Below are 27,025 nucleotides of genomic sequence, written 5' to 3' on the forward strand. Positions count from 1 at the left end.
CATCCTTTAGAGTTCTGCGTGGTTCTGACTGAAACTCGGAGCGGATTCACCGCCCACTGACACCAGAGCCACCAGCCTCCACTGGAAAGAATCCTGGCTGAAACCTTGGGGAGCCGCTGCTGCCAGTCAGTGCAGACAAGGCGGAGCTGGACAGACACGGGGTCTGGCCCAGAATAAGGCAGCTTTCTTTGTTCCAAGGTTTGTGGGCCCTCGAGCAAGACGACCTCATTGGGCCAGCCTCCTCCTGGACATGCTCACAATGTCCATTTGCCCCCTGCCTCTGAGCCCAATTTGCACCATTGCCCAGAGGGAGAGAAACAGACTCAGAGGAACGGCAGGCAGCCAATTAATCGGTTCTGTTCTTCAAATAGGAGCAGGTCATTTGGAACCCCAAAATCCGGAGGGGGGATGACGGGGAGAATTCTTGAAGTAATACAGGAGTGGGTCAGCTGAAAGGCTCCTGTGAACATTGGCCAACAAGCACAGGGCAGAGAAAGGCTAGGGAAGCGAGGCGCAAGGTGCTTCCAGGTCCACTTGCCTCCTGGCCACAGGAAGGAAAAGGGCAGCTGTGTGTTCCCCATGGCTCCCTGCAACGGAGCCTGCAGGTTATCCATCAGCCTCTCTCTTTCCCTCTCCAGATCTGCGGCTGCAGATTAGGCAGAGACAAACCTGCGATAGCAGGGATGACGCACCTCCAAGGCAGCCTCGTGCCTCGCTTGCTCACTCAGAGGCTCCCAAAAGAAGACAGGAACGTCACCAAACATCCAACTGTACTGGAAGAAGCCAAAAATGTCTCACAATGCAATGCTCCCCCCACCCCACCCCGGAGCTGAGCCACAGCACTTCCCAGAGTTAGTTAAAAGAGGAAAAGCATTTGGGGAAATCAGTGTGCTTCACCTTCCTTTCTCTGAAGAAGGCGGCTTTTGACGTTTCCCAGTTTTCACAGCAAAAGCCCAACGTTACATTTTGTTCCCAACTGTGCAGCGAATGATGGGAAGCATACAGCTAGGTTTCCTCATCTACATGTAAAATCCTGTCAGACCAAACAATCAAAAACAAAACCCTTTCCCTCCAGAGATCTATCCAAATAACGATGCAAGCCCCAAACAAGTTAGGATGGAGCTTGGCACAGGCATCACGGTGGCCACTTAGGAATCACCAAAAAAGAGGACAAGAGAGGACAGTGTTTTACATAAAATTTGCATTTAGAAACAATTACTATAATCTAAATAGAAATGCAGTACATCTCACCATAGTGTGGGAGACTGTGACCAGGTGACCCATGTGCCTGCCTGTGCCAGCTGCCGCCCAGGTGCTAACTTTGGATGGGCAACAGGGGGAGAGGACTAGGAGGAGAAGCTGCTTCACCTGGGCTGCCTTGAGGTGTGTTTTTGCTTTGCCCCACCCACCTCCAGACTATACAGTATATTTGGCTGGAGCTCCTCTCTTAGCCAGAAGATCAAAGCCAGTGAGGGAGCTGAAGAGTCTATTGGACTTGGATACACCACTGGGGTGATTATCTGGTCTTGGTTCGACACTGTTATTGTGGTTTTAGTTTGCAACAGTCTGTACTACTTTTATCCCCTCTTTTTAACTCTGACTTTTTAAAAACCTGTTTTTAAGTTTTCTGTGGCTTTTCTTCTTATCCCCCTTTTAATGCACATCGGAGTGAATTCAGAGTAACCAGGTCACCATGATGGTACTAACCAGGGCCCAGAAAGGCCAAAAGAGATCTACAGAACCTCTCTCTGCATCTGCACAGAGGTTGATTTTGGAATATTGTCTCCCAGCAGAATCGGAGGGAATATCTATTGAAGATAACCCAACTAAGGGCCAATTTACCCCTGCCATGGAAGACACACTGAATCATATTTACATGGTGGGAGGTGAAGATAACAGGGTTTTCCAGTTGGAGGAGTTTGTAGATCCACAAGGTCAGGATATGGTGGGCAATTGGTCCCCTGACCCAAAAGTTTTGTGTGGAAATTCTTACTTGCTGTCCTCTGAACATGGTATATTCCAGGATAATTTTGGTTCCGAACAGCAGGATAACCCAACGGATAAGTGCACAGAAAAGGAAAATCAGGTAGTCCTTGCTGAACTGCACAAATTCCTTAGGGACCAATGTTTCCTTACAGCTGAAGTTAATAAGAAGATTTGTAAGAGTCTGGACACACTGAAGGAGGAGCTCTCTGGTCTTAAGGCCAGCATGCAAGTCATGGTGGGCCTATTGGAGGCTGGGATATTGACAACAGCTCCTGCTCCTGCTCCAGTACCACTCAGTCAAGAAACTGGCAACATTTCTGATCTGAGAGAGCTGCAGGCGGACCCTTCTCTCATCGATACACAGCGTCTCAGGGACTGTGTGAGCAATTTTTGGCTGGACTGGGAAAGATACAGTAGAAGTGGAAGAACTCAGGATAACACTACTGAAATTTCCCACCTTACTTTTTCTGACCCTGACCTAATTATATTAGATGAGTGGCAAGAGGACTCAGCAATGGAAACTGGTATGCCAGATAACAACATGGGGCAGAATGGAATAGAAGGCGAGCATGGGGGATTGGGGGAGAAGCTGAAACAGGTGGACAATGAACCAGATTTAATTAGGGCATCCCAGGCAAAGGATTCCCTGGATACGTCTGATTTCTGTATCTCCATATACAATTGGCCACTGAAACAGATGGATGGCTCATGGGCAAAAAGGCACAGAGGTGCTATCAGAGTTACTACCTGTAGTTGGGACATCATGGGAGGATGAAGGGGGGCTGACTTGCTCATGTTTGTACCCCCTGGGGTATAGGAAAACAAGAGGTATAATTGAATGGATGAACACCTGTCTGGAGTGTTGCCAAGGTTCTTGGAATTTACTCTCCCTTTTTTAAGAGTAACAGTGTGTCCTTTAAGTGGGGTAAGCACACACTAGCACAGAGACCTAAATTCACCTATTTGTACCAAGAAGTGGTTCAACAAAAGAAGGTCATTAGTTACTCCCCAAACTGGCACAATAGGGTCCATTCCCCCAGTGAGACTCTGCATAATTGGGGGAACCGCGAGGAAGCCATGCCTATGTCGGTGAGTGACCCAAATAACATTCCCATCCCATGGCATAGACGAGGGAGTGGTTCTGGGTGTTGAGGAGGCCCTTCTCCCTCACCTACTCCTCATAATACTATAATTTCCCCTAGGAAGTGTGTTCAGGGCTCTCAGGCCAACTATAACTGGGACAGAAATACATATGAGCCAAACAACAGTTCAAACAATTCTTCAAACCTGGGAGACGGGCATTAGCTTAGGAGAAACATGGGGAAATCCCGATTTACTGTCCCCAAAGCCCAACACCACTCCTGCAAATGCCCCTGACTAGATGGGATGGATTCATATTTCCCCCTTCTATTTTATCATGGAATATAGCTGGGTGGCAGAACAAGTTAGCAGAGCAAGAGTTTAGCAAATTTCTTTCACTTTATGACATTCTCTGATTCCAAGAAACTTGGTTATTGGAAACCTCAACCCTTTTGCTGCAGGGGTTCAGTTCCCTTCTGCTTCCTGCAACAAAACTCAAAGGAAGAGCCAGGGGAGGCCTGGCTACACTTGTCTCAGTGAAGCTTGATGTTGAGGCTGAGATAATTTATCAGTCTAAAAGTAATTTTATTTTATCAGTATTGATAAAAGGTAAGTGGAGGTGTGATCTGGGCACCTTAATATGACCTAATGTATATTTTCCACCTGATAAATCCTCACTGAGCTCAAAGATTCTATGGGAAGAATTGGTGGAGGTATTGAGCCTCTGTGAAGCACACGTTTCTGAAGCAAGTATAGTGGTTTGTGGTGATTTTAATGCTCGTGTTGGTTCAGGACCCAGCAGAAACGGAAACGCTTTCAGTCTGGATTGTAGCAATGGCTTTCCATGTGATTGCTTTTCACATGATAAAATAATTAATGAAGAAGGTCAGAGACTAGTTAAGTTCATTATGTCCTGCTTCCAGCTGATATGCCTTCATGGCAGTTTGCAGGGTAAGTCTAATGGATATTTTACATTTCTTAATAGTAGGTCAGGTAGTGTTACTGATTACATCTTTTGCTCACCAAATTTATTGTCCTATAAGGCGAGCTATAACATTGTAGACAACATTATAAGTAAATAATCACCAGACAGTGACCATTTACCTACACTTTGGTCCATCTTTACACAAGCTCCCCAACTGCGCCCCCTCCCCATGGACACAACAGAGGGAACAATTATAGGTGGGAAACATTTAAGATGGTCTTCTTCTGTTAGCCAGTCTGTTCAGGATCATTTGAATAGTCCTTATCTTTTGGGAGTTTGCCAAAACATTGTCAAAGGACACGTAGATCCTACAGATGGCAGCTTGATTATAGCCAATGCCACTCCGAACAAGAACAGTCCATCAACCTGGATTGGTCTCTCATAAAGTTGGGTGGTATGACACAGAAGGCAGGCAAGTGAAAAAGAGCCTGTCTCAATTAACTTGGAGGGTAAGGCAGCTGAAGCTGGAAGTGGATTTGGAAGCATTGGCTTCCTGTCGCTTGGTTTACAAGAACCTTCTTAGAAAGAAAAAAAAATGATGTTTATGACGACATTCAGTGGAAGGAGTTGGGTCTTGCAGCCATGCAAAGGAACGAGAGAACGTTTTGGGACTCGATTACTATAATAGATAAGGGAGCACATCCCATATTAGAGGCATGTATTTCAGCTAACACTTGGCATAGTTATTTTAGTAACATTTTTGGAAATAATGAAAGTACTGGCAGCAATGGCCCAACTTCCTTCCAGATCTCGGCAGCACACCCAGAATGGCCCCCAGTCACAGAATAAGAAGCGAGCAAACTTCTCCATGCCTTAGCAGTGTGCAAAGCACCTGGGGAGGATATGACCCCACCCGAGGTTTTTAAGGGCAACCCTGAATGGTGGGCACCTCTGTTAGCAAACTTATTCTCTCATATTAATGCTACGGGAATCCCCCCTGAGGGATGGAAGTTGAGCTTAATATTTCCAATTGACAAGAAAGGAGATAAATCTAAACCTCAGCACTATCGGCCAATCAGTTTACTGGATGTCAGTTCCAAGTTCTATAGCCGTTTCCTCCCCCAGGAGTTGTCAGACTGGGAAGATGAAAATAATATTTTACATCAGGAACAAGCTGGGGTTAGGAAAGGCCACAGGACTGTGGACCAGATCTTTGTTTTGCACCATTTAATGTATAAATACAGTCAGGGCCGGAAATATTGGAACAAGGATAACTGTTTGGGCAGTTGGCCTCTGTACACCACCACATTGAAGTTGAAAGGAAACACACCCAGATGGGAGCGAAGTCAGGACTGTCAGCTGTAATTCAAGGGGTTTGACGAAAGTGGGGCACCAACCATTCAGGAAGGACAGCCAGTGGCATACACACACACCCATCGTTGGTGGCTCATAAGTAATGGAACAGACCAACATAATTTCAAACTTCAGGATCGCCTCTAATACCTAGATGAAAAACCTTTGCAGTCAATGACTGCCTGAAGTCTGGAACCCATGGGCATGACCCAATGCTGAGTTTCCTCCCCCAGATACTTTGCCAGGCCTTTACTGCAGCTGCCTTCAGCTGCTGCTTGTTTGTGGGTCTTTCCGCCTTCAGTCTTTTCTTCAGTAAGTGAAAAGCGTGCTCTATTGGGTGGAGATCAGGTGACTGACTTGGCCATTCAAGAACATCCCACTTCTTTGCCTTGAGAAACTCTTGGGTAGCTTTTGCTGTATGTCTTGGGCCATTATCCATCTGCAATATGAAGCGGCGTCCTATCAGTTTGGCAGCATTTGGCTGAATCTGAGCAGAAAGTATAGCCCTATACACTTCAGAATTCATCCTGCTGCTTTTATCAGCAGTCAGGTCATCAATAAACACCAGTGACCCGGCTCATTGACAGCCATACATGCCCATGCCATAACACTGCCTCCACCATGTTTGACAGATGATGTGGTATGCTCTGGATCATCAGCTGTTCCTTTCCTTCTCCATACTTTTCTCTTCCCTTCATTCTGGTACAAGTTAATCTGGGTTTCATCAGTCCAAAGAATCTTATTCCAGAACTAGGCAGGTTTTTTTAGGTGTTTGCTGGCAAAAGCTAATCTGGCCTTTCGGTTCTTGAGTGTTATCAGTGGTTTGCACCTTGTTGTGAAGCTTCTATATTTACATTCATAAAGCCATCTCCTGACTGTAGATGTTGACAATGACATGCCTACCTCCGCAAGAGCGTTCTTGACCTGGCTAGATGTTGTGAAAGGGTTCCTCTTCACCATGAGCAGAATTCTGCAGTCATCCACTTTAGTTGTCTTCCGTGGTCTTCCAGGCCTTTTGCTGTTGCTGAGCTTGCCAGTTAAGTCCTTCTTTTTCAGGATGTTCCAAACTGTTGTATTGGCCACTCCCAATGTTTTTGCTGTCTCTCTGATGGGTTTATTTTGTTTCCTCAGCCTAATGATGGCTGCCTTAATTTGCACGGACACCTCTTTGGACCTCATGCTGGGAGTTCCAGTGAACAGCTACCAAATGCAAATGTAACAGAACCACCTCCAGGCCTTTTATCTACTTAACTGGTCATGGGGTACCCAGGAAACAGGCCACACCTGGCCATGCAGCTGCTTGTCAGCCATTTGTTCCATTACTTATGAGCCACCGACGATGGGGGGGGGGGTGTATGCCACTGGCTGTCCTTCCTGAATGGTTAGTACCCCACTTTCATCAAACCCCTTGAATTACAGCTGAAAGTCCTGACTTCGCTCCCATCTGGGTGTGTTTCCTTTCAACTTCAATGTGGTGGTGTACAGAGGCCAACTGCCCAAACAGTTATCCTTGATCCAATATTTCTGGCCCTGACTGTATACGTCTGGTCCTTCCAAAAGGCTCTTCGCTGCTTTCATTGACTTCTCCTCAGCCTTTGATTCAATCAATAGGAGTCAATTGCAGGATAAGCTTGCAGAGACCAATATTGATAAGAGATTGCTATTCTATTTGGGAATTTTATACAAACAACTATGTTAGCACAGATGGGAGAAGGTCAGAAGAAATCTGTACAACCAAAGGAGTCAAACAAGGTTGCTTGTTGGCACTGCATTTGTTTAATCTTTATATTAATAACATTGTAAATGTATTAAATTGCCCAGAGCACTTCCCTCCCACAATAGGCAACCATAAAGTTGTGATATTAATCTATGCAGATGACTAGGTACTGCTCTCCATGAACAAAATTGGGCTGAGAAGAAGCCTGAACAAACTTTGATTTCTGCCAAATGGAACAGCTCACAATTAACTATGCCAAATCCAAGGTGTTGGTCTTTGGTAAACATCCCCCCAGGTACAACCGGAGGCTAGACAGAAATAAGATAGAGCAGGTTTCCTCCTTCAAAAACCTGGGTGTATATTTTGATGAGACAAGTCCTTGGAAGACTCAACTCCAGAACATTAAAATAACAACACAGAAGACAACTTGAGCTATCATGACATTTTTCTACTCCAGGGGAGACAGGTTGGTGGCTCCAGCACTGAAAGTGTTTCTTGGAAAAGTGGTTGCTCAAATCCAATATGGGATTGAGATTTGGGGGGTCAGGCATAACAATTTGAAGGAGCTGGAGGCTTGTCAGAATCAGTTTTTGAGATCCTTACTGGCAGGGACCCCAGCCCCCTTCCTCAGGGCAGAGACAGGTGCGGTATCAGTAGGAGCTGGGGCTCAGAAGGCAGCCCTTCTATATTATAAGAGGGTCCTGGACATGCCAGAAGATCGCCTCCCCAAGCTTTGCTTAAGAGAACAAATGAAGAAGGGTGGCTAGGCTAAATCATGCCAACAGTTGCTAACTGCCAAAAACCTTCTAAAACTTATTTTTACTATACTGGGAGCCAAACACAAATTGAGGAATTGGACTTATGGAATGGGTAACAGGCAGGACCTAGATCTAATTGCATTTTCAAACTTTTCTCACTGGTATTATCTGTTTAAAAGGAATCATAGAAGAGCTCAGTACTTGCAAACTCTTACTTTTGCATCTTTGAGAACCTCATTTACAGAACTACGCTTCCAAGCCATGCCCACAGCATTCTTGGATGGAAGACAGAGGCATGTTCCAAGAAACATATGGTTCCGTATCTGTGGTATGGGAGAGGTAGAGGATATCTCACATTATTTTCTGTACTGTCATCTATATCAAAATCCCAGGGACAGATTCCTGGGACAGATTTTGGCATCCTTACAGGGTAAAAGTATCTATGTGAAGATTTGTTGGTTACTGTCAGACTGCAACACAAAACAGCTTTGTTTGCTAAAGTTGCAAAACATATTCGTGCAAACACTCTGAATGCTATGGCAGTGGACTATACAGGTGATTTGTTAATTTGATACTGTTTACGTTCTGTTATTGCATGATGCTTTAAGTTATGTTGCTTGTAATGGCTGTCAAATACAATAAAATGTTCAGACACCTAGGATGGGCAACAGTTCTGATGGTTCTTTATCCATACACTGGAACTGGATTGGATTCAAACAGAGGATGGTCCTCTGTAAAAGAGGACACCTGGCCTCCCTGGGCTGCCTGCAAGATGTTTTAAAGCAGCCTTCCCCAACCTGGCACCATCCAAATGTCTTGGACTACATCCCCCATCAGCCACAGCCATGCTGGCTGGGGATAATAAGAGCTGGGCTCCAACACAACTGGAGGCCACTGGGTTTGGGGAAGGCTGCTGTAAAACTTCGGAGGTGTGGGTTGGGGGGAATGGAGATTCCTGCCACCTTTAAATACATTCCTTTTAATAACTGATCACAGGAACAAGTCTTTAAGCAGGGCATCCTTCTGTGTGTTAAAACATTTTGGAGTATACAGCTTTAGAGGGCAATGAGTTTGTGTGATGTCATCTTAGTTTAAACACATCCGGAAAGGTTCTTTTTTTTATTATTTATTATGGCATTTATATCCCACCTTTTTTCCTCTTGCAAGGAACCCAAGGCAGCATACATAATTCTCCTCCTCCATTTTATCCTCACAACAACAACCCTGTGAGGTGGGTTGGGCTGAGAGTCTGTGACTGGCCCAAAGTCACCCAGTGAGCTTCCATGGCCAAGTGGGGACTAGAACCCGGATCTCCCGGCTCCGAGTCCGTCACTGTCACCACTACACCACACTGGCTCTTCTCTTGAGCTGCACGCTCAAGGAGACATGCACAGGTTAGACATTAATGCTCCTTAACCCTCTTTCCTACCACACACACGCGGAGTTGAAATGCACGAGCAGGAGAGCCCTCTGCTCCAGTTTTCCCTGGATTTTGCCATTTCCACAGAAAGTGGGGAGAATGACATGCCAGGATGGTCTTGTGCACAACACCTCCCTGCAGATGTGAAATCAGCACGTCAGGCTAACGGCTAGGACTGTCCCTCCCCAAGTTGCCCACCTTCGGCTTAGGGCAAGGATGGGGAACGGTTGGCCTGTGGGCCAGATTTGCAGAGCCAGCCTGACCCATCCCGCTTAGAGGCCCTCCAGCGAGGCCCCGGCCCCTGGAGACTCCAAAATCACTGTTTGGAGCTAACAGCAAGGATCCCTCTCCCTGCCAGCTTCATCCTCCATATGGGGCAGGTGAAGCCGGCCTGACTGAGGTGCCTGCTGGAGGAGCACTCCTCCAGCCATTGCTTCAGCCAAGGACCAAATGACGTCAGGGGCATGACCCCCAGCCCCTGAGGCCATTCAGCCTGTGGAGGGCTCGGGAGGCTCAGTGGGTAACCAAGGAGGATGGTACAGTACCGGAGTCCATCTCTGTCCTGCCAGCCCCAGTCAGAAGCATCCAGGCCTAATGGACATTTCTGGACATCCTTCAGGTGCATGCCAGCCCATGACAGTGGGTGGAAATGTGTGCTCTGCTGATGCAGTGTTGCATTCACTGCGCCATTGGTTTAATTCTTTATAGTGGTTGATGTGGGGTTGAATGGGCTTGGAGGAGTCCAGAGGTGGGGTCATCCCTGCTCCAGAGGAAGGGGAGGGGAAATAATACACCTGCACCACAGGTGAGCTCTTGTGGCCCCACTGGGCAACTACCTTGGCATCAGAACAGACGTCCTAAATTTGTTCCGCCTGCGCACGCCCAGGTCTTCACCACCACCAGCAACAATGTTTTTGTTGAGGAACCAAAGGACCTCATTAGACATGTGTCAGGGTGCACCAGAGTAACGACCACTTTATTTAGCTGCTGGTAATTGAGTGCCATTTGTTTGGTCTTTTTTTCAGAGATTTATGGGGGATTTTATTTCTCTCGTCTGTGGCAAGAGCACAATAATAAAGCAATATCATTGATTTCCTTTGAACACTGAATGGAGAACATCCAGCCCGCTCACATTTTAAATGTGCTTGGCAGATAAGAACTGATATTGTTGGTCACCCAGACTAAGGGGAGGGGGGAGCAGACAATGGGGGAGATCTGGGGGGGGCAGAATCTGGTGGCGCAAAAGCCACAGAGGATCATGGGATGTTGATTTGCACATAGCGCTCTCGGTGTTAGCTGAATGCCAGCAAACCAAAGCAGAAAATAAACTGATAGCCAAGAAATGGAGAACTAAGACAGATAGAGCTGATCTTCCATGCTCATAGAATCATAGAATAGTAGGGTTGGAAGGGGCCTACAAGGCCATCGAGTCCAACCCCCTGCTCAATGCAGGAATCCAAGTCAGAGCATCCCTGACAGATGGCTGTCCAGCCTCGTCTTGAACACCTCCAGGGTGGGAGAGCCCACCACCTCCCTAGGGAATTGGTTCCATTTTCGTATTCCTCTAACAGTCAGGAGGTTTTTCCTGATGTTCAGACGGAATCTGGCTTCCTGTCACTTGAGCTCATGATTCCGTGTCCTGCACTCTGGGATGATCGAGAAGAGAGCCTGGCCTTCTTCTCTGGTACAACCTTTCAAGTACTTGAAGAGTGCTATCAGATCTCCCCTCAGTCTTCTCTTCTCAAGGCTAAACATGCCCAGTTCCTTCAGTCTCTCCTCACAGGGCTTTGTTTCCTGTCCCCTGATCAGCTTTGTTGCCCTCCTCTGAACCCTCCCCAGTTTGTCTGCATCCTTCTTAAAGTGTGGTGCCCAGAACTGGACACAGTACTCCAGATGAGGCCTAACCAGCGCTGAGTAGAGGGGAACTAGTACTTCCCGGGATTTGGAAGCTATGCTTCTATTAATGCATCCCAAAAGAGCATTTGCCTTTTTTGCAGCCACATCACATGGTTGGCTCATATTCAGCTTGTGATCGACAACAATTCCAAGATCCTTCTCGCTCGTAGTGTGGTTGAGCCACGTATCCCCCATCTTGTAACTGTGCATTTGGTTTCTTTTTCCTAGGTGCAGAACTTGGCATTTGTCCCTATTCAATGTCATTCTGTTGTTTTCTGCCCAGCGCCCCAGTCCATCCAGATCACTTTGAATTTTGTTTCTGTCTTCCAAAGTATTCGCTATCCCGCCCAATTTGGTGTCATCTGCAAATTTGATCAAATTTTGTGTCATCTGCAAATTTGATCATCCTGTTTGCAGTTCATCTTCTCATGCCAATCCACCCTTCAATGGCCCTGCTGGCTGGGAATGATGGGAGTTGCACTCCAACACATCTGGAGGGCACCAGGCTGGGGAAGATGGTGCTACACTGCAACCAAGAAAGTCCAAAACAGCTTGACCCTGTTCCAAGGATCTGGGCAAAAGGGGCCAGTTTTTTACACCCGTGAGGAATAACTAAGAAACAAACAAAGCTCTATATCACAGGGTGAGAAGGAAACATCAACCTGACCTTCATCATTGGCCAGAATACCACCAGCTGCTGGGAGCCAGCTTCTCACCTGAGCTAGGGACGAGCCCCCAAGCAAAGTGCTCTCTCCCCCCGACCCATGTGGCAATGGAAATGCCAAGTCAAGCAAGTCCAGCCCTTGCTAGGTTCCAGGAACCTGGTGGTGGCGACGGCAGTTGGTCAGTTCCAGCTTCAGTTTTCTGACTTTAATCGGGAGCAAGCCACATGCGAGGGAGCAGCGAGCCATTTCTCCACTCTCAGGTGGCAGAGGAAGCTCTCCTTGCCACAGGGAGCCCTTCTCTCTCTGGGCAGCTTTGGAGGGGGGCAGACAGTCCCCAGGGAGGGATGAGGAATGAGACAAAGCCCAGGAGCTGTATCCTCTGAGCAGTGGATGTCCAACAGACACTCCCTCTGGCTGGCTGGCTCACCCCATGTCAAGCTCCTCTCCCCATCTTTTGGAGAAGAATCTGCAAGAGCCAAGATCAAATTCCAAGCGGGATACCTCATACTCTACCCTCACAAACTGCAGGCAGACACACACGACACACCGTGGCTTGGTTGCAACATATCCGCTCCTTTACGCAGCATGAGCAAGCAGGGGAGCTGCCCCCTGCAAGCCTCCCTCATTGCACAAATGAGTTTTAAAACATGGGTGCCAGCTGTCTCTGAGCCTGCACCAACCTCACTTTGTTTTCCTCATTGTTGGGAGGGCTGCTAGGATGCTACAGAACACACACACACACACACACACACACACAGGCTGCAGGACAGGTCAAGGCAGGCGATGTTTACACAAGCTGCAAATAGTTAGAAAGAGCATTCAACTCTGTATACTGTTTCGCTGCAAAGGGACACTGGCAATGAAGCCAGAGAACAGGCACTTGGACACTCCCGTTGCATGGAAAACAGCCTCCTGTTACAAACCCCAGGCTCAGGTTCAGTCCTGCCCATGCAGCGTTCTGGATCTCCCCCACTCAACACCCATATACGCAAATACTGATCTTCAGGTTGCCCAAAAGAGATTGAGCAGAAGGTTTAATTCAGGCATACGAGAACCATGAAGGATTACCGTCTGCATACAGCCAATGCAATTAATATGAGAAAGGCAGAAATTCCAAAATGGTGTGTAACAAGAAAGAAAAAAGAACACCAAATAAAGGAACAGCTCCTATGAACACCCATCTACTACTGTGCCTCTGCATAAGTTACTGCTCTGGACTCGCCACCTTCCAAATCAGGAGGCCCAGCCAGAACAGCCACTCACACAGAAATACAGGGACTGACTCCTCCAAAAGCAGGTAATTCTTACACCTGAACAGCAGCAAAGACGAAGCATGGATTTCAACAGAGGTTGAAAAAGGAACATGCCTTGCAACCATGAGTATGAAACTTTGTGGGGGTCAAAAATAAAAGAGCAGATGGGAGAGAAGTTTGGGAACTACTGGGCTATGGGGTTTCTGCACAGCTGTGCCCACCCATGGGCTTTAAAGGAGGCATTGAATGGGGTGCCCCGGCTGCCAGATGTGGTAGAAGGCCAACTGCTATCTAGGCTGGATTAACCATTAACACAAGTACTCTACAAGAGCAGAAGCCAGCCAAGCTGAACCCACTTCTGTGGTTTACGTTTTTGAAGCTTGGCAGAGTGAAAAGCAGCCATTTTGTCCCCTGCACTACGTTTCATAACCATTCCCCCCTGTAGCTCCATGTTCACACTGGCTACTCACTCATCATTACGTGAGACAGGGGAGCGGGGAGCGTTCCACTTTCCTGGCTTGAGGCAAATGTAGACTTACTATAGCCCAGGGACCATAAGAGGCCAACAGAAGGGGGGGGGGGTGTTTTTGCTGCTGAAGATTTTACTGGCAGAATGAGCTAGGCAGGAGAACTAGAGATGGCATTTATGGATCCATCTGCCCCCCATACCCACATCTGTCTAGGAATATTGAGAGGTGATCCATGCATGCACACACACACTCACAAGTATGTAAAATTCAACAGAATCTGGCCCAGCCTTTGGTCTGATCCTGCAGGGCTCTGCCGATGTCTTTTGGGTGCTGATAAAGCAGAATCCATCACAAAGGATTCTGACTTGCTACGTCAGCCTCAAACACTGCAGCACATGATCCAAGATTAGCACCCTCTCCCAAATCATGCAGTGCAGGCTCTTTGGGACAGCCAACATCTATCTATCCCTCCACACATGCCTGGGGTATGTTGATGGCCAGCCAGCCATCGCATGCAGTGTGTCCGCTCATGGATCTGGTAACCTGACTGTGGCAGGCAGGATGGGAGCCAGTAAACAGAGGATGGGGCATACTTTGGGGTGGGGGGTGCTTTGGAGGTGGAACCAAGGGTACATTGCCTAGCATCATCCCAAGTTGCCTCACCTTATCTCCCTTGCCTGAAATAGACCTCTCACTCCTATCAGCAGGTTCAGATTCTCCTAATCCTACAGCGGTGGGAGAGATTGTACATGCTGAAAGTATCCCATCTATGTGACTCCTAAAACACATGGAAGCCAGCCCGCAAATTCAATCTGCTGGGATCCTTTAAGCCAGCTGGGGAAAGGAACAACTTGGGACCAGGATACTGGAGGACACGCCTTCCCCACTACATCCTGCCTGGTCACCAAGGTCTTCAGAAGAGGAAGTCTTGGTGGTTCTGTATGGGCTGGAGTTTTGCTGGGAAACCACCAGGAGCAGGGCCATTTGTGTGTTGGCTCCCTCCCTATGGAATGGAGATCATCCAATGGAGATCAGGGATGCACCTCCATTAGAATCACAGAATAGTAGGGTTGGAAGGGGCCTACAAGACCGTCAAGTCCAACCCCCTGCTCAATGCAGGCATCCAAGTCAGAGCATCCCTGACAGATGGCTGTCCAGCCTCATCCTGAATGCCTCCAGTGTAGGAGAGCCCACCACCTCCCTAGGGAATTGGTTCCATTGTCGTATTCCTCTAACAGTCAGGAGGTTTTCCAGATGTTCAGCCGGAATCTGGCCTCCTGTCACTTGATACCATTATTCCGTGTCCTGCACTCTGGGATGATCGAGAAGAGATCCTGGCCTTCCTCCCTGTGACAACCTTTCAAGTACTTGAAGAGCACTATCCTATCTCCCCTCAGTCTTCTCTTCTCCGGGATAAACATGCCCAGTTCTTTCAGTCTCTCTTCATAGGGCTTTGTTTCCAGTCCCCTGATCATCTTTGTTGCCCTCCTCTGAACCCTCTCCAGCTTGTCTGCATCCTTCTTAAAGTGCGGTGCCCAGAACTGGACACAGGACTCCAGATGAGGTCTAACCAGGGCTGAGTAGAGGGGAACTAGTACTTCCTGGGATTTGGAAGCTATGCTTCTATGAATGCAGCCGAAAAGAGCATTTGCCTTTTTTGCAGCCACATCACATTGCTGGCTCATATTCAGCTTGTGATCGACAACAATTCCAAGATTCTTCTCGCTTGTAGTGTTGCTGAGCCACGTATCCCCCATCTTGTAACTGTGCATTTGGTTTCTTTTTCCTAGGTGCAGAACTTGGCATTTATCCCTATTAAATGTTGTTTTCTGCGAAGCACTCCACCCAGCAAGATCCCTTTAAATTCTGTTTCTGTCTTCCAGGGTATTAGCTATCCCACCCAATTTTGTGTCATCTGCAAATTTGATCCGCATTCCCTGCACCTCCTCCTCCAAGTCATTCATAAAAATGTGGAAGAGCACTGGGCCCAGGACTGAGCCATTGCCGTACCCCGCTCATTACCTCTCTCCAGGTTGAGAAGATCCCATTGATAAGCACTCTTTGAGTCCGATTCTGTAGCCAACTGTGGATTCACCAGATCATTGTTTCATCGAGCCCACTTTGAGCTAGTTTGCTCATCCGGATATCATGGGGCACTTTGCTGTAGTTGAGATATATTATATCCACAGCATTCCCACCGTCCACAAGGGAGGTGACCTGATCCAAAAATGAGATCAGATTCATCTGGCAGGATTTGTTCTTGACAAATCCATGTTGGCTTCGAGTAATCACTGCATTGTTCTCAAGGTGCTTACACATGGATTGCTTTATCATCTGCTCCAGAACTTCCCCAGGGATTAATGTCAGACTGACTGGCCTGTAGTTCCCAGGTTCCTCCTTTTTGCCCTTTTTGAAGATAGGAACATTAGCCCTCCTCCAGTCATCTGGCACTTCCCCCATCCTCCATGACTGCTCAAAGAGAATAGACAGCGGTGCTGAGAGTTCTTCTGCTAGTTCCTTTATTACTCTAGGATGCAGTTCATCTGGCCCTGGAGATTTGAACTCATTCAAAGTAATGAGGTTTCCTTGACCTATCGATCTCAAGCTGCAATCCTGCCCCTTCAGCCTGTACTTCGCCTTTGCCAGCGGGGTCATAGACCCTATTTCGGGAGAAGACTGAGCCAAAGTAGGAATTGAGCACTTCTGCCTTTTCTTTGTCATCTGTTATCATTTTGCTATCCCTATTTAATAGATGAACCACCATTTCTTTCCTCTGCCTTTTACTATGCACGTAGCTGAAGAAAGACTTTTTGTTGTTTTTAACATCCCTTGCTAACTTCAGCTCATTCTCTGCTTTAGCCTTCCTGACGCCATCCCTGCAATTCTGTGCTACCTGCCTGTACTCTTCCTTTGTTGCTTGGCCTTCTCTCCACTTCCTATATGTCTCCTTTTTTGTTTTCAGGTCATCCCTAAGCTTTTTGTGAAGCCACATTGGCTTCTTCTGTTGTCTTCCGCCGTTTTTTCTTGTTGGAATTGTTTGTAATTGTGCCTTGAGAATTTCCTTTTTTAAAAGCTCCCACCCATCTTGGACTCCTTTTCTCATTAGAGTCGCTTGTCATGGGACCTTACTGACCATTGTTCTGAGTTTATTAAAATCAGCTTCCCTAAAATCCAGGGTACGTGTTTAGCTACACTCAGCTTTTGCTTCCCTTAGAACCAAGAACTCAAGTACAACATGGTCGCTTTCCCCCAGAGTTCCTGTAACTGCTACTTTACCCACTAAGTCATCTCTGTTGGTTAGGATCAAGTCAAGGGTAGCCGATCCTCTAGATCCTTCCTCTACTTTCTGTAGGAGGAAGTTATCCGCCACACAAGTCAGGAATTTCCTGGAGGGGCCATGTTTTGCAGCATTTGTCTCCCAACAAATATCGGGGAAATTGAAGTCCCCCATTACTACTACATCATGCTTCCTTAAAACATTGGCTATTTGCTTTCCAAAAGTTTCATCCTCGTCTTCTCCTTGGTTGGGTGGCCTGTAGTAGACTCCGACCACCAGGTTCCTTTTATTCTTTGCTCCATTTATTTTGATCCAGATGCTCTCGATGGGGCTACCAAGCTCCTCCTCCTGTATTTCTGTGCAGAGATATGTATTTTTCACATACAGTGCAACCCACCTCCCTTTCTGTTCCTCCTGTTCTTTTTGAACAAGTTATATCCTTCAATTGCTGTATTCCAGTCATGAGAGTCATCCCACCAAGTCTCAGTTACACCTATCAAGTCATAATAAGTCATAAGAGCCAGTGTGGTGTAGTGGCAAGAGTGTTGGACTAGGAGCTGGGAGATCCGGGTTCTAGTCCCCAATCGGCCATGGAAGCTCACTGGGTGACTTTGGGCCAGTCACAGACTCTCAGCCCAACCCACCTCACAGGGTTGTTGTTGTGAGGATAAAATGGAGAGGAGGAGGATAATGTAAGCCACCTTGGGTTCCTTGCAAGAGGAAAAAAGGCGGGGTATAAATGCAATCAATCAATCAATCAATCAATAATTTCCCTCCTGTATTAAGAGTTCAAGTTCATTCTGTTTGTTTCCCATACTCTGGGCATTAGTATATAGACATCGAAGACCATGTGCTTCATAGTCTGGCTTTCTTCCTACATGTGTCTGAAGACTATTTTTGGGTGCTATCAGAGCTGTTCTCTCCGTTGCAGTGCATGCGCCTACATCCATTGTTACCCCCAACATTACATCTCCCTTCCCCATAGGATTCAGTTTAAAGCTCTCCTGATGAAGTTCTTCGTGCTGTGGCCAAACACATTCTTCCCATCGTGAGGTGCAACCTGTCCCTAGCCAAAGCCCATTTTCCAGGAAGTATAGGCTGTGGTCCCAGAATCCAAATCTCTCTCGTCGGCACCACCTTCATAGCCAGTCATTCACCCGGAGTACTTTTCGTTCCCTTTCTATCCCTCTTCTAACTACTGAAAGGATGGATGAGAAAATTATCTGGGCCCCAAAGTTCTGGAGTTTCCTTCCCAGAGCTTCAGATGTGATTTCTTCGTAGCTCCGCTTGGCGGTATCATTTGTTCCCACATGGATGAGAAGAAAGGGATACCTGTCCGTGGGCTTTATGAGTGCAGGCAACCTTTCAGTCACGTCTCTAATTCGTCCCCCTGGGAGACAACATACCTGGCGAGTCCACGGGTCTTCGCGACATACTTGGGTCTCGATCCCACGCAGCAAGGAGTCTCCCACTACTACCACTCTTCTCTTCTTGTTGTTGTAGGCCTGGATTTCATCGCCTCTGTTTGACTGACCTTCAGCCTCTTGCTCACTCTCATGCAGGTTCCCCTGTAATTCTTCCTGTGCACACTGTCCTCCAGTCTCATCCGCAAGTACCTGGAATCGGTTCCACAGCTCCACTGCTTCCACTGGTGCAGAGTGGCGTCTAGTTCTTCTTCTCCTAACTGACACCCTTTTCCAAGGAGTATCCTCTACTCCATTTTTCTTTACCTCAGGATTTCCCACTGCCTCATCTTGCTGTTGCTCTTCAAGTGTCTGGTCTTCCCTTTGCTGCTGTAGTTCCCCCATTCTGTCCAAGAACTCTTCGTGTTCTCTTATTCCCTGGAGGGTCGACAGTCGCCGCTCCAGCAGCGTGATCAACTTGCACTTGTTGCAGGTGTAGGCCGTGTTGTTCTCAGGCAAGAAAACAAACATGGCACAAATGTTGCAGGTCACCACCACTGGAGAGTCTTTTCCTTCCATAGCCTCTATTCCCCTTCTGTGTCTAGCTTTCTGAGTGTTCTAGAGTAGCCTGTGCCTGGCCCTTACTCACTGGAGGTTAAAAACACAGTCCCACTGGTATGGAAGCATGTGTTACAAGACAAATAAATGAAAAAAAAAATTTAATGTTAGGGGCCTCCCCCTTGACCTCCCCTGCCGAACGCCCCTGGCCAACTCCTGTTTGCTCCCCGTTTGCTCCCTCTGATCACTCGCTCTCTGGGAGATTGCTTGCTTCTGTAGTCCCTGGACCAGGCTTTGTTTTCGGTGTGTGCTGTAGCCTTTTCTTAACAGGCAAGCATGTCCTGACTAATGACTAAATTCCAGCCACTGTTTTATTGATGTTTTTGCTTTATTTTATGTTGATACACATTGCATTTTGTATTTTAATTTGTTGTACACTGCTCTGATTTCTCTCGATGTGGAGTGGTTTATACTTTCTATAATAGATAAAGAAATGCTGCCAGCTTTCTACGAACCAGATGGTACCTGGCACACACCGAGAGCCAAATGGAAGTTAACATTGTAGATGCAATAGCATTTCGGAGAGTGCAAAGGGGTGTTCAGGGTCCAGGCCTGCACAGTCTGCCGTAAAACAGGGGGCAACACAGTGTAGACTGGAATCAGCTGATAAGTCCCTGGGGAGTAGATCACCAACGGTTTCTAACTTTCCCTTGTTTGGCAACAAAACAAAGGCATGGCCCTCTGCACCTTTCATTGCCTGAGCTATAGGCAAGTGGGAAGTCTCCAAGCCTCAGTGCTCCCCAGCTAGAAAATGGAACTTCAGACTTGGCAGTACCGATAAGAAGTGATGTTCCTTAAAGATGCACATTTAATTCTTTGCCACAGCTGGCCATATGCTAACCCCTTCTCCTTCAGCCTTCGTGCTCCTCACCTGTAAAATAGGAATCTTCATTGGATTCCCTTTATCAGGTCTTTGTGCAACTCTGCTGGCCAGCCACCTTCAGATTTTTAACACGGGTATGCAGGTTCTTCCAGCAGATGGGTCACAGGGTGCAACGGGTAGCTTGCTCTGCTCCTCATGCCAACGTTGTGCATCTGGCTCTTGACAGCGAGGTTTTGGATTCTAGTAAAAATGCAAAGTAGATCCTGCAAGGCTGAAGCTGGTACAGTCCTGTCAAAAGCTTTGTTCCTCAAGATGTGGGGTGAATCAGCCTCTCTCCTGCTCTGGTGCCCCCAGAGGGGAAGAAATCAGCCATCGCTGGCAGTGCCAACACCCCACTCTCGACTACAATTAATCGTAACACAACACAGCATCACGATGCTAAGCACGGAGAAGGGCTCAGCAGTTAATGCTACTTGCATGCCTCCCCCTCTCCTCAAACAGTAGTCAGGCACTTCAATGGAAAAAGGCACTTAATAGAATTCAGTGGATGAGATTCCAAAAGTCAAAACTTTGAGTAAGTCATCCAGAAAGATTAAGCGGGTACAGTGCATGCTCCTTGCGCCTGTTGCTGGCGCTCTGCCTGCAAGGGGGCGGGGGGGGGGGGAGAGAGAGAGATTGTATGGGCAGCAATAAGAGAACCGCACAGCCCTCCGTCAGCATGCCCCATTGGCACAGGCTCAAACAGCCGCAGCAACAAGCTACTTACAAGCTCTCCTTCTTTCCACCATATCTGGCCCCCGCAGAGCTTCTCGCCCTCCCTGCAATTAGCTGCATTTTTGACAGTCTCTCAAGAAAGCCACACCTCCGACTAGCCCCCCTTCTCAAGAAATGACAAGACAGCTGCACCACCAGCCCTTCCAAGAGGAAATCTGGCATCAGCCATAACCAGCCAGGGTGGTCTGACAGAAGGAGACCCTCTAGAGATCACACGCAAAGTCAAGTTACGATCCCCAACTAAAAACAGTAATTAAGTCCATCCTTAATAGAACAGAGCTTAGCAAAAAAGGTGATGTCGTCACAGCCTCCGTCATGCCAATTCCTTTTTGTAAACACATACCATACCAAAAAAAACAACAAATTTCCCCAAAAATGGAAAAGGGGGAGCCCACTGGTTTTGATGATCATGGCCAGCTGAGAAATCTCATTGTTGAGGGTGCAGGACACAGACGCACAGACACGAAGTCCACCCATGTTCAGGACTTCCTGCATCAAGCAGGGGGCTGGACTCGATGGTCTTATAGGCCCCTTCCACCCCTACTATTCTGTGATTCTGCGACTCCACTTGTAGAATCAGAGGGATCAAAGAAGCCATCCAGTCCCGCTCCGGTCGGGAAAGGGCCACAGTTCAGCCGTAGGGCCCCTGCTTTGTATGCAGAAGGCTCCTGGCATCGCCAGGTAGGGCTAGGAAAGACCCTCTCTGCCCAGGATGTTGGGGAGGTGCTGTTATTTTAGTAGATGGAACATACAAATCACCTGACTAATGGGCATTCAGCGCAGGATTTGGGGGAAGACGTACAGGGCCCCCACTCAGAATGGGCCAGAGGGGCCGCAAACACAGCACAGCCAGCTTACCGTATTTTGAAATAAGTGAAGGTCTGCACAGCGCTGCTGGGGGGGGACCACTAAGCCCAGGGTCTTAACTGCGCCACCGCGTCTGACTCAAGGCAGCTCCTTTTATCATTAAGGACGCAACACCAACATCCCTGCTCAGTCAGGCCTCAAAAACCTTTGCGATCCAGACCACCATGTGCTGGAAGCCGAGCCGAGGAAGAAACTGAAAGGGGGAGCCCGCCCCCCCGCCGCTGTTCTGTCAACCCAGCGTTCGCATTCTTCGTGCAGAAACAGCTGCCACCTGGGACAGCTGTTAGGCAAGACGCCTCTTTTCACCCCACGGGCCTGCCAGAGCTCTCCTCATGACCTCTGGGGGTTGATTCCGCATGAGTGACGTAGCCGGGCACCTATCGCCACCACGCGCCTCTGGCACAGGCAGGACAACGGGTGCCAAGCCGAACGCGGCACTGCGCATGAAAAGCAGGCACGGCGGCTAGCGTTCGCCAGGTTCAGGCTCCTCCTGTCCTTGCAGCGCCACAGCCATCGCATCAGCACCTCAGGCTGAAGCACGGCCGCACCATCAATTGCCCCCACCTGGAAACCTCTGCCCTCACCCCCTCATATTTGTCCGAAGGGTAACCCCCCCCCCAGTGGAGTGGCTCCAATGTACGTGGGGTGGTGAATCTGCTCCGGGTTTCATTCAGAACTCTTGAAACCCGGAGCAGATTCACCTCCCCATGGACACTGGAGCCAGCAGCCTCCACCGGTGCCAGCTCATCACATCTGGAAGGCACCAGACTGGGGAAGACAGCTTGACGATCTTGCCGGAGGAGGAAGACAGAATACAAAAGTGGAATTTCTCTTCCCAGCTGCTTGCTCTCGTTCTGACCACTTTCCATGTTCCTGAGTCAGCCGTCACAGAGACCCAGGGCTCTCTATTCCAAAGTGAGAGTGCCGCAGTTACAGCAGATTGGTGTCCTAAGCGCGGCTGTAGGCTTGAGCGATTGCGGGTCCACAGAGGCAGTGTGGCAGCCGGCTGCAGCAGATGTCAAAATTGAAGCCAACTGTGCAGCGGGGAGAGGACGCGCAACAGCCCAAGCTTATGCGCAATAGCGCAGCACCAGCGCACTAGCAAGGCCAGTACCACTCCCATGTGGAAAAATGACAAGCAGCAATAACAACTATGCACTGTTTTGCAGGGATGCAAACCAACAAACAGGAAAACGTTATCTGCAAAAGCAGAGACGTCACCTTGTACAGATAAGTGTCCTGAACGTGTGGAAATAGCGAGTATTTGCATGTCCTTGTTCTCAAAGAAAATCTCCACTGAGCAATTTTCTAGCTTTCATCACTATGATTACACTTGAGAGACTGACCCCAATGACAGCAGATACACACACACAGGCTTGCCCCCCCTTGCCCCAATCCACTGCCTACCACTGGTGCACGCAAGTCCCAGCTCTTTCTGTCCCCCTCTACTTGGCCTTCAGTTCCTCCTCTTCCTGAAGAAAAATGGAGTTGGTATTGCAGACAGATGAACTGTCACATGATGCTAAAATGTTTATTTGGCACCTGGCATCTCCCAGGTGCAGTACATAGCACAGAGGCAATATGGACACTTAAGGTTGCAATCTTACACAATATTGGAAGGGAAGAAGTCTCATTAGACTGAGCATCTTGGATTGCACTGGAGATGATCTCACACATACACCCCCCACACATGAGTTTTGTTTTCGTTCAAGCCCAAATGCACTCAGCTTGGTCTCAGTCATGTTTACTGGAGATGGGGATAAAGAGACCACAAGGGAGCACATGCGAATTAGGACAGCAGCATACACCAGAGTGTTCACATCTTTGCCAACTGGCATTTAGAGATTCCCCCATATGTGTCTCACAGAGAGATGTGAAGGGCTGAGGAAAAAACGAACAGAAAAAACTGGAACCCCACCCTTGGGGTTTTCCCATTTTTTCCCCCAAGGCACTTTTTTGTTTTTTCTCAGACATACTGGAAACATTCAACAATTCTGGATTATGAAATATTTTCATTTAGAATTATGAATAAAATGTCTAAGAGAAGGTACTCGTATATTGCTTTAGTCATCCCCCTCCCCCTGCCACCCAAATGATTTCTAAAACGACGTCATAGCAAGACTTTTACAAGAAGACTAGAGATATAAAATTTCTGGAAATGTTGAAGCCACGGCAGAAGATTTTTTTAAGTGAGAGTGCCGCAGGTACAGCAGATCGGTGTCCTAAGCACGGCTGTAGGCTTAGGCTTCTCTGTAAAGTGCATTGCTATTTCTTCCATTCCTTATTGATTTAATGTATCCTTTACTGATAGACATTTAGGGATGCTCCACATTAAACTCAGTTTCCCAACATGACACTATAGTTAGTGTATCATAACACGTCAAAGTGTGCATTCTTGACAGTTTGGGTTTTGTTCTATAGAGGCCTCTGTTTCTGGATTGGTTCTGGTTAGATACTATAGCAGTCAACTGTGCTGCCAACCATATGCGAAGGAACAACATGTGGGTTATCCCACCGATGTTTCTTTTTTTAAAAAAACCTTTCAGGTTTGGGTCTCTGGAACTCATTGCCACATCTGTACTACAGTTTCCTATTAAACCTCACTGTTAGGGAATACTGCCTCAGCCATAAAGACTTTAAGTGCTGCCACCAAAATAAACCCTCTATCCCTAAAAGAAAGTCAGTAGCCTGGCCTCTATAGCATAGGCATGGGATTGGCACCATCACCAAGCTTTCAAAATGAACAAAAATTAAGATGTTTAAGAAGAGGAATTATTTACAAAATGGAATAAAATGTCACTCTTCAAACAATAGGTGGAGATTGCTTAAATTTTCTTAAATTAAGTATGTGTGGTTGCCATTCCTAATAAGTAAGAGAGTCTTCCCCAGCTAAATAAGCTCTCAATAGCTCCTTCAGACCAGATTTCCCTAAATTCCACCCCACCCAAATCCTCACAAACAGGGACAGATGCTGTACACCACTCTTCCTCTCCTTCCATCTCTTCCTGCTTCTTCTGGCTTCTAGGATGATTCAGATGTTTCAGGAACTACTTACTGAAGTTCCTAAAATGTATGAGCAAACCAAAGTAAACACAATACAATTATCATGTTTGGTATATTTAATTCAAAAATATACTTTATTCAGACAATAATGACAAATTTACTGAATTTACTTTTAAATGTTTTCTATTTTAAGGATAATTTTATGAGCAAACCAAGTTACATGTAATGCATTTTATATTCTTAAAGTAACAAAGTAACATTAGATCTGCAGAGCGCACTAAAGAAATTACTGCAGATTTTATTTTTCCCAAAACGTACAGGGTGGGGGTGGGGAGGTTTGCAATGAACAGGAAAATCTGTTTGTGTTTTTTCCACGGCTTCAAAATTTCCAGAAACTTTACACATGTGGTCTCCCACCCCACTCTGGGCCTAGTAGATTAAAAATAGTATTTAAAAAAAATAAAAATCACATGCGGTCTCTCCCCCCGTCCCTTTATCATGCCCAACAAAGAGAGTGACATGCACAGCCACTAGCTAAGGTGTTATGCGAGAAAAAGGCAGCACACCAGAGACACTGTGTGTGCTAGAGAAATGGCCGCAGCACAGACACACACACACACACAGGTTCATGCATCAGAAGTTGCCTTGCAGGATCCCAAAGCTCTGCTTAGTCCCACATTCAGTCCCCAACTGTGTCTGGCCAAATGCCTCTGGCAAGGCCACAGGCAAGGCCTCAAGGGAACAGTTCTCCCCACGGCTTGCCTCCAGCATCCAATACCCAGAGCTAAAGTGCCCCTGAGCACAGAGGTTCCATTTAGCTATTGTGGCTGAAGCCAAAGGTTCACAAGGAAAGGTTCTGCAGGGGAAATGTGTCTCTTCCCCCTCCAAGGAAACTCTCACCTGAAAGACGGAGGGGTGGGGGGAGAATGGGAAAAAACATCCCATGCTGCCTCGCCTCAGAACAGACCTGTCTGCCCCAAGTTCATCCAGCCCTGTTGCGGTCACACCTTGCGCCCACAAATTCCGAATTAACGAAATGCTGCGCGGAGCAGTAGCGGTTCATGCTGCCCATCACAGAGCCCCTATTGCGCTTCAAGGCATTTGCAACCCGGATACATTTTGTCATGATAAAAGCGGAGGCGTCCTCTCCATTCTCTCTCCCCACAGCTCACGTCCCCTCTCCATTCTCTCTCCCCACAGCGCTTCCTGCTCCAAGCCCCTAATCCTTTCAGGCTGCGGTCCCATCTAGGCAAAGCCGGCGCTCAGAGCAGGGGGGGCTAAGCATCCTCTGGAACATCCGCCGGACTGCACGACCCCCTCTCCCACACCTTCTCCCCCCAGCGCTTTTTGACGTCCAGAGCTTTGATGTCTCAGTACGGCTGCAAAAGATTCGCACGACCGCTCCCACCGCCCTCCCCCGACCTGGTGCCCGCCAGATGTTTTGGGCGACGACAGACGGGAGTGCCAGCCCGACACACTTGGAGGGCCCGGGGCTGGGGGATGCTGGCTCACACCGTCTCCGGCAGTCTGCGACGCCCCGGCAGCGCACCACCGCGCCGAGACGCGCAGCGGCAGCCCCTCTGCGCCTTCCACTGTCGCGCGCGTGCGTCCAGCGGCGGCGTTTCGGGGCGGCAAGACGCGTCCCTCGCGCAGACGCCGCCGCGAACGGAGACGGGCGGCAAGCGCGGGCGGCGGGTGAAGCCGTGCGGGGGGGGCCGTGCGCGGGGGGGCCCGTGTGCGCGGGGGGGGCGTCCTCCTCTCGCGCTCTGCGTGCTTCAACACGCTTACTCGGAGGCACGTGCGCCCGAAAGCCGCGCCTGGGGCTTCAGGTCGCCCGCCGGAGCGAGGCGCGCTCGTCAGAACGCGACCGCCCGGCCGCACAACGCGCGTCGCGCAGGGAGGAGCCGCGCCTTCGTGCGCGGCGGCGGCGCCTCCCGGCCCGTCCCCAGGCGGCCGCCTGCCCCGCCGCCACGCGGCCTCGCTCGCCGCCGCCGGCCCCGCGCGAAGGCTCCGCATCGCATCTCCGGCCGCCGCCGCCGCGCCCGCGCCTGACCCGGCCTCGCCCGGGAACGCGGCGCGGCCCGGCCCGGCCCGGCCCAGCGCGCCCGCCGAGGAAAGGCCGCCCGCCGCCCGCCCGACTGACCTGGTGCCTTTGTCGCCCATGGCCGGCGGCGGCCCCGCGGCTGCCCTGCGCGGCCGCCTCGCCGGGAGACCCGCGCTCCGCGAGCGGCGGCAGGGCGCAGCGCCGGCGGCGGCGAGGAGGAGGGGCGCCGGCTGGCCGCACTCCCGCCGCTGCGCCCGGGCGCGCCCGCCCGCCTGCCCGCCTTCACGGGCCAGGCTGCTGCCCGCCGCCCGCTCGCCCCGCCGCCGCGTCGGCTTCGGCTTCCCGGCCCGACCAAGCGCAGCCGCCCCGCTGCCTGCCGCCGGGAGAGGAGGCTCGCTGCCGGCCTCCGCCTCCTCCGCACGCACGTCGCGCGCCGCAGAAAGCGGAGCGGAGGCCCCGCTCCGCCCCTGCTCGACACGCGCCTGCGGGACGCGCTCGCACCGCGCCAGGCTCCCGCAGGAAGAGCCGGGGGGCGCGCGCGCGCACACCGGTCCCCGCAACCTGATGGCCCCTGCTGTGCTGGCCCGCAACTCCCGTCATTCCCAGCTGACACATCTGGAAGGCGCCAGATTGGGGGAGGCTGATCAAGATTGAGTTCCAAAAATGAACGGTGCAGGGGCTCAAGCCCGCCTG

At 49.2% G+C, this 27,025-nt stretch overlaps 1 protein-coding gene across 1 annotated transcript in view; it reads right to left on the bottom strand.

The window, feature by feature from the left end:
- Window positions 1–26,538, bottom strand: part of ARRB1 (arrestin beta 1) — a 142,715-nt gene extending 116,177 nt beyond the window's left edge. Inside the window, exon 1 of the mRNA XM_084842333.1 lies at window positions 26,432–26,538. Coding sequence (XP_084698459.1) covers window positions 26,432–26,451 — 20 coding nt within the window. The 5' untranslated portion in view covers window positions 26,452–26,538. The remainder of the gene's footprint in view (window positions 1–26,431) is intronic.
- Window positions 26,539–27,025: the final 487 nt, after the last annotated feature.

Source organism: Heloderma suspectum, chromosome 3 (genome assembly GCF_057233095.1).
Source record: "Heloderma suspectum isolate Gila_16-S chromosome 3, 16-S_ref, whole genome shotgun sequence".
Taxonomy (NCBI): domain Eukaryota; kingdom Metazoa; phylum Chordata; class Lepidosauria; order Squamata; family Helodermatidae; genus Heloderma; species Heloderma suspectum.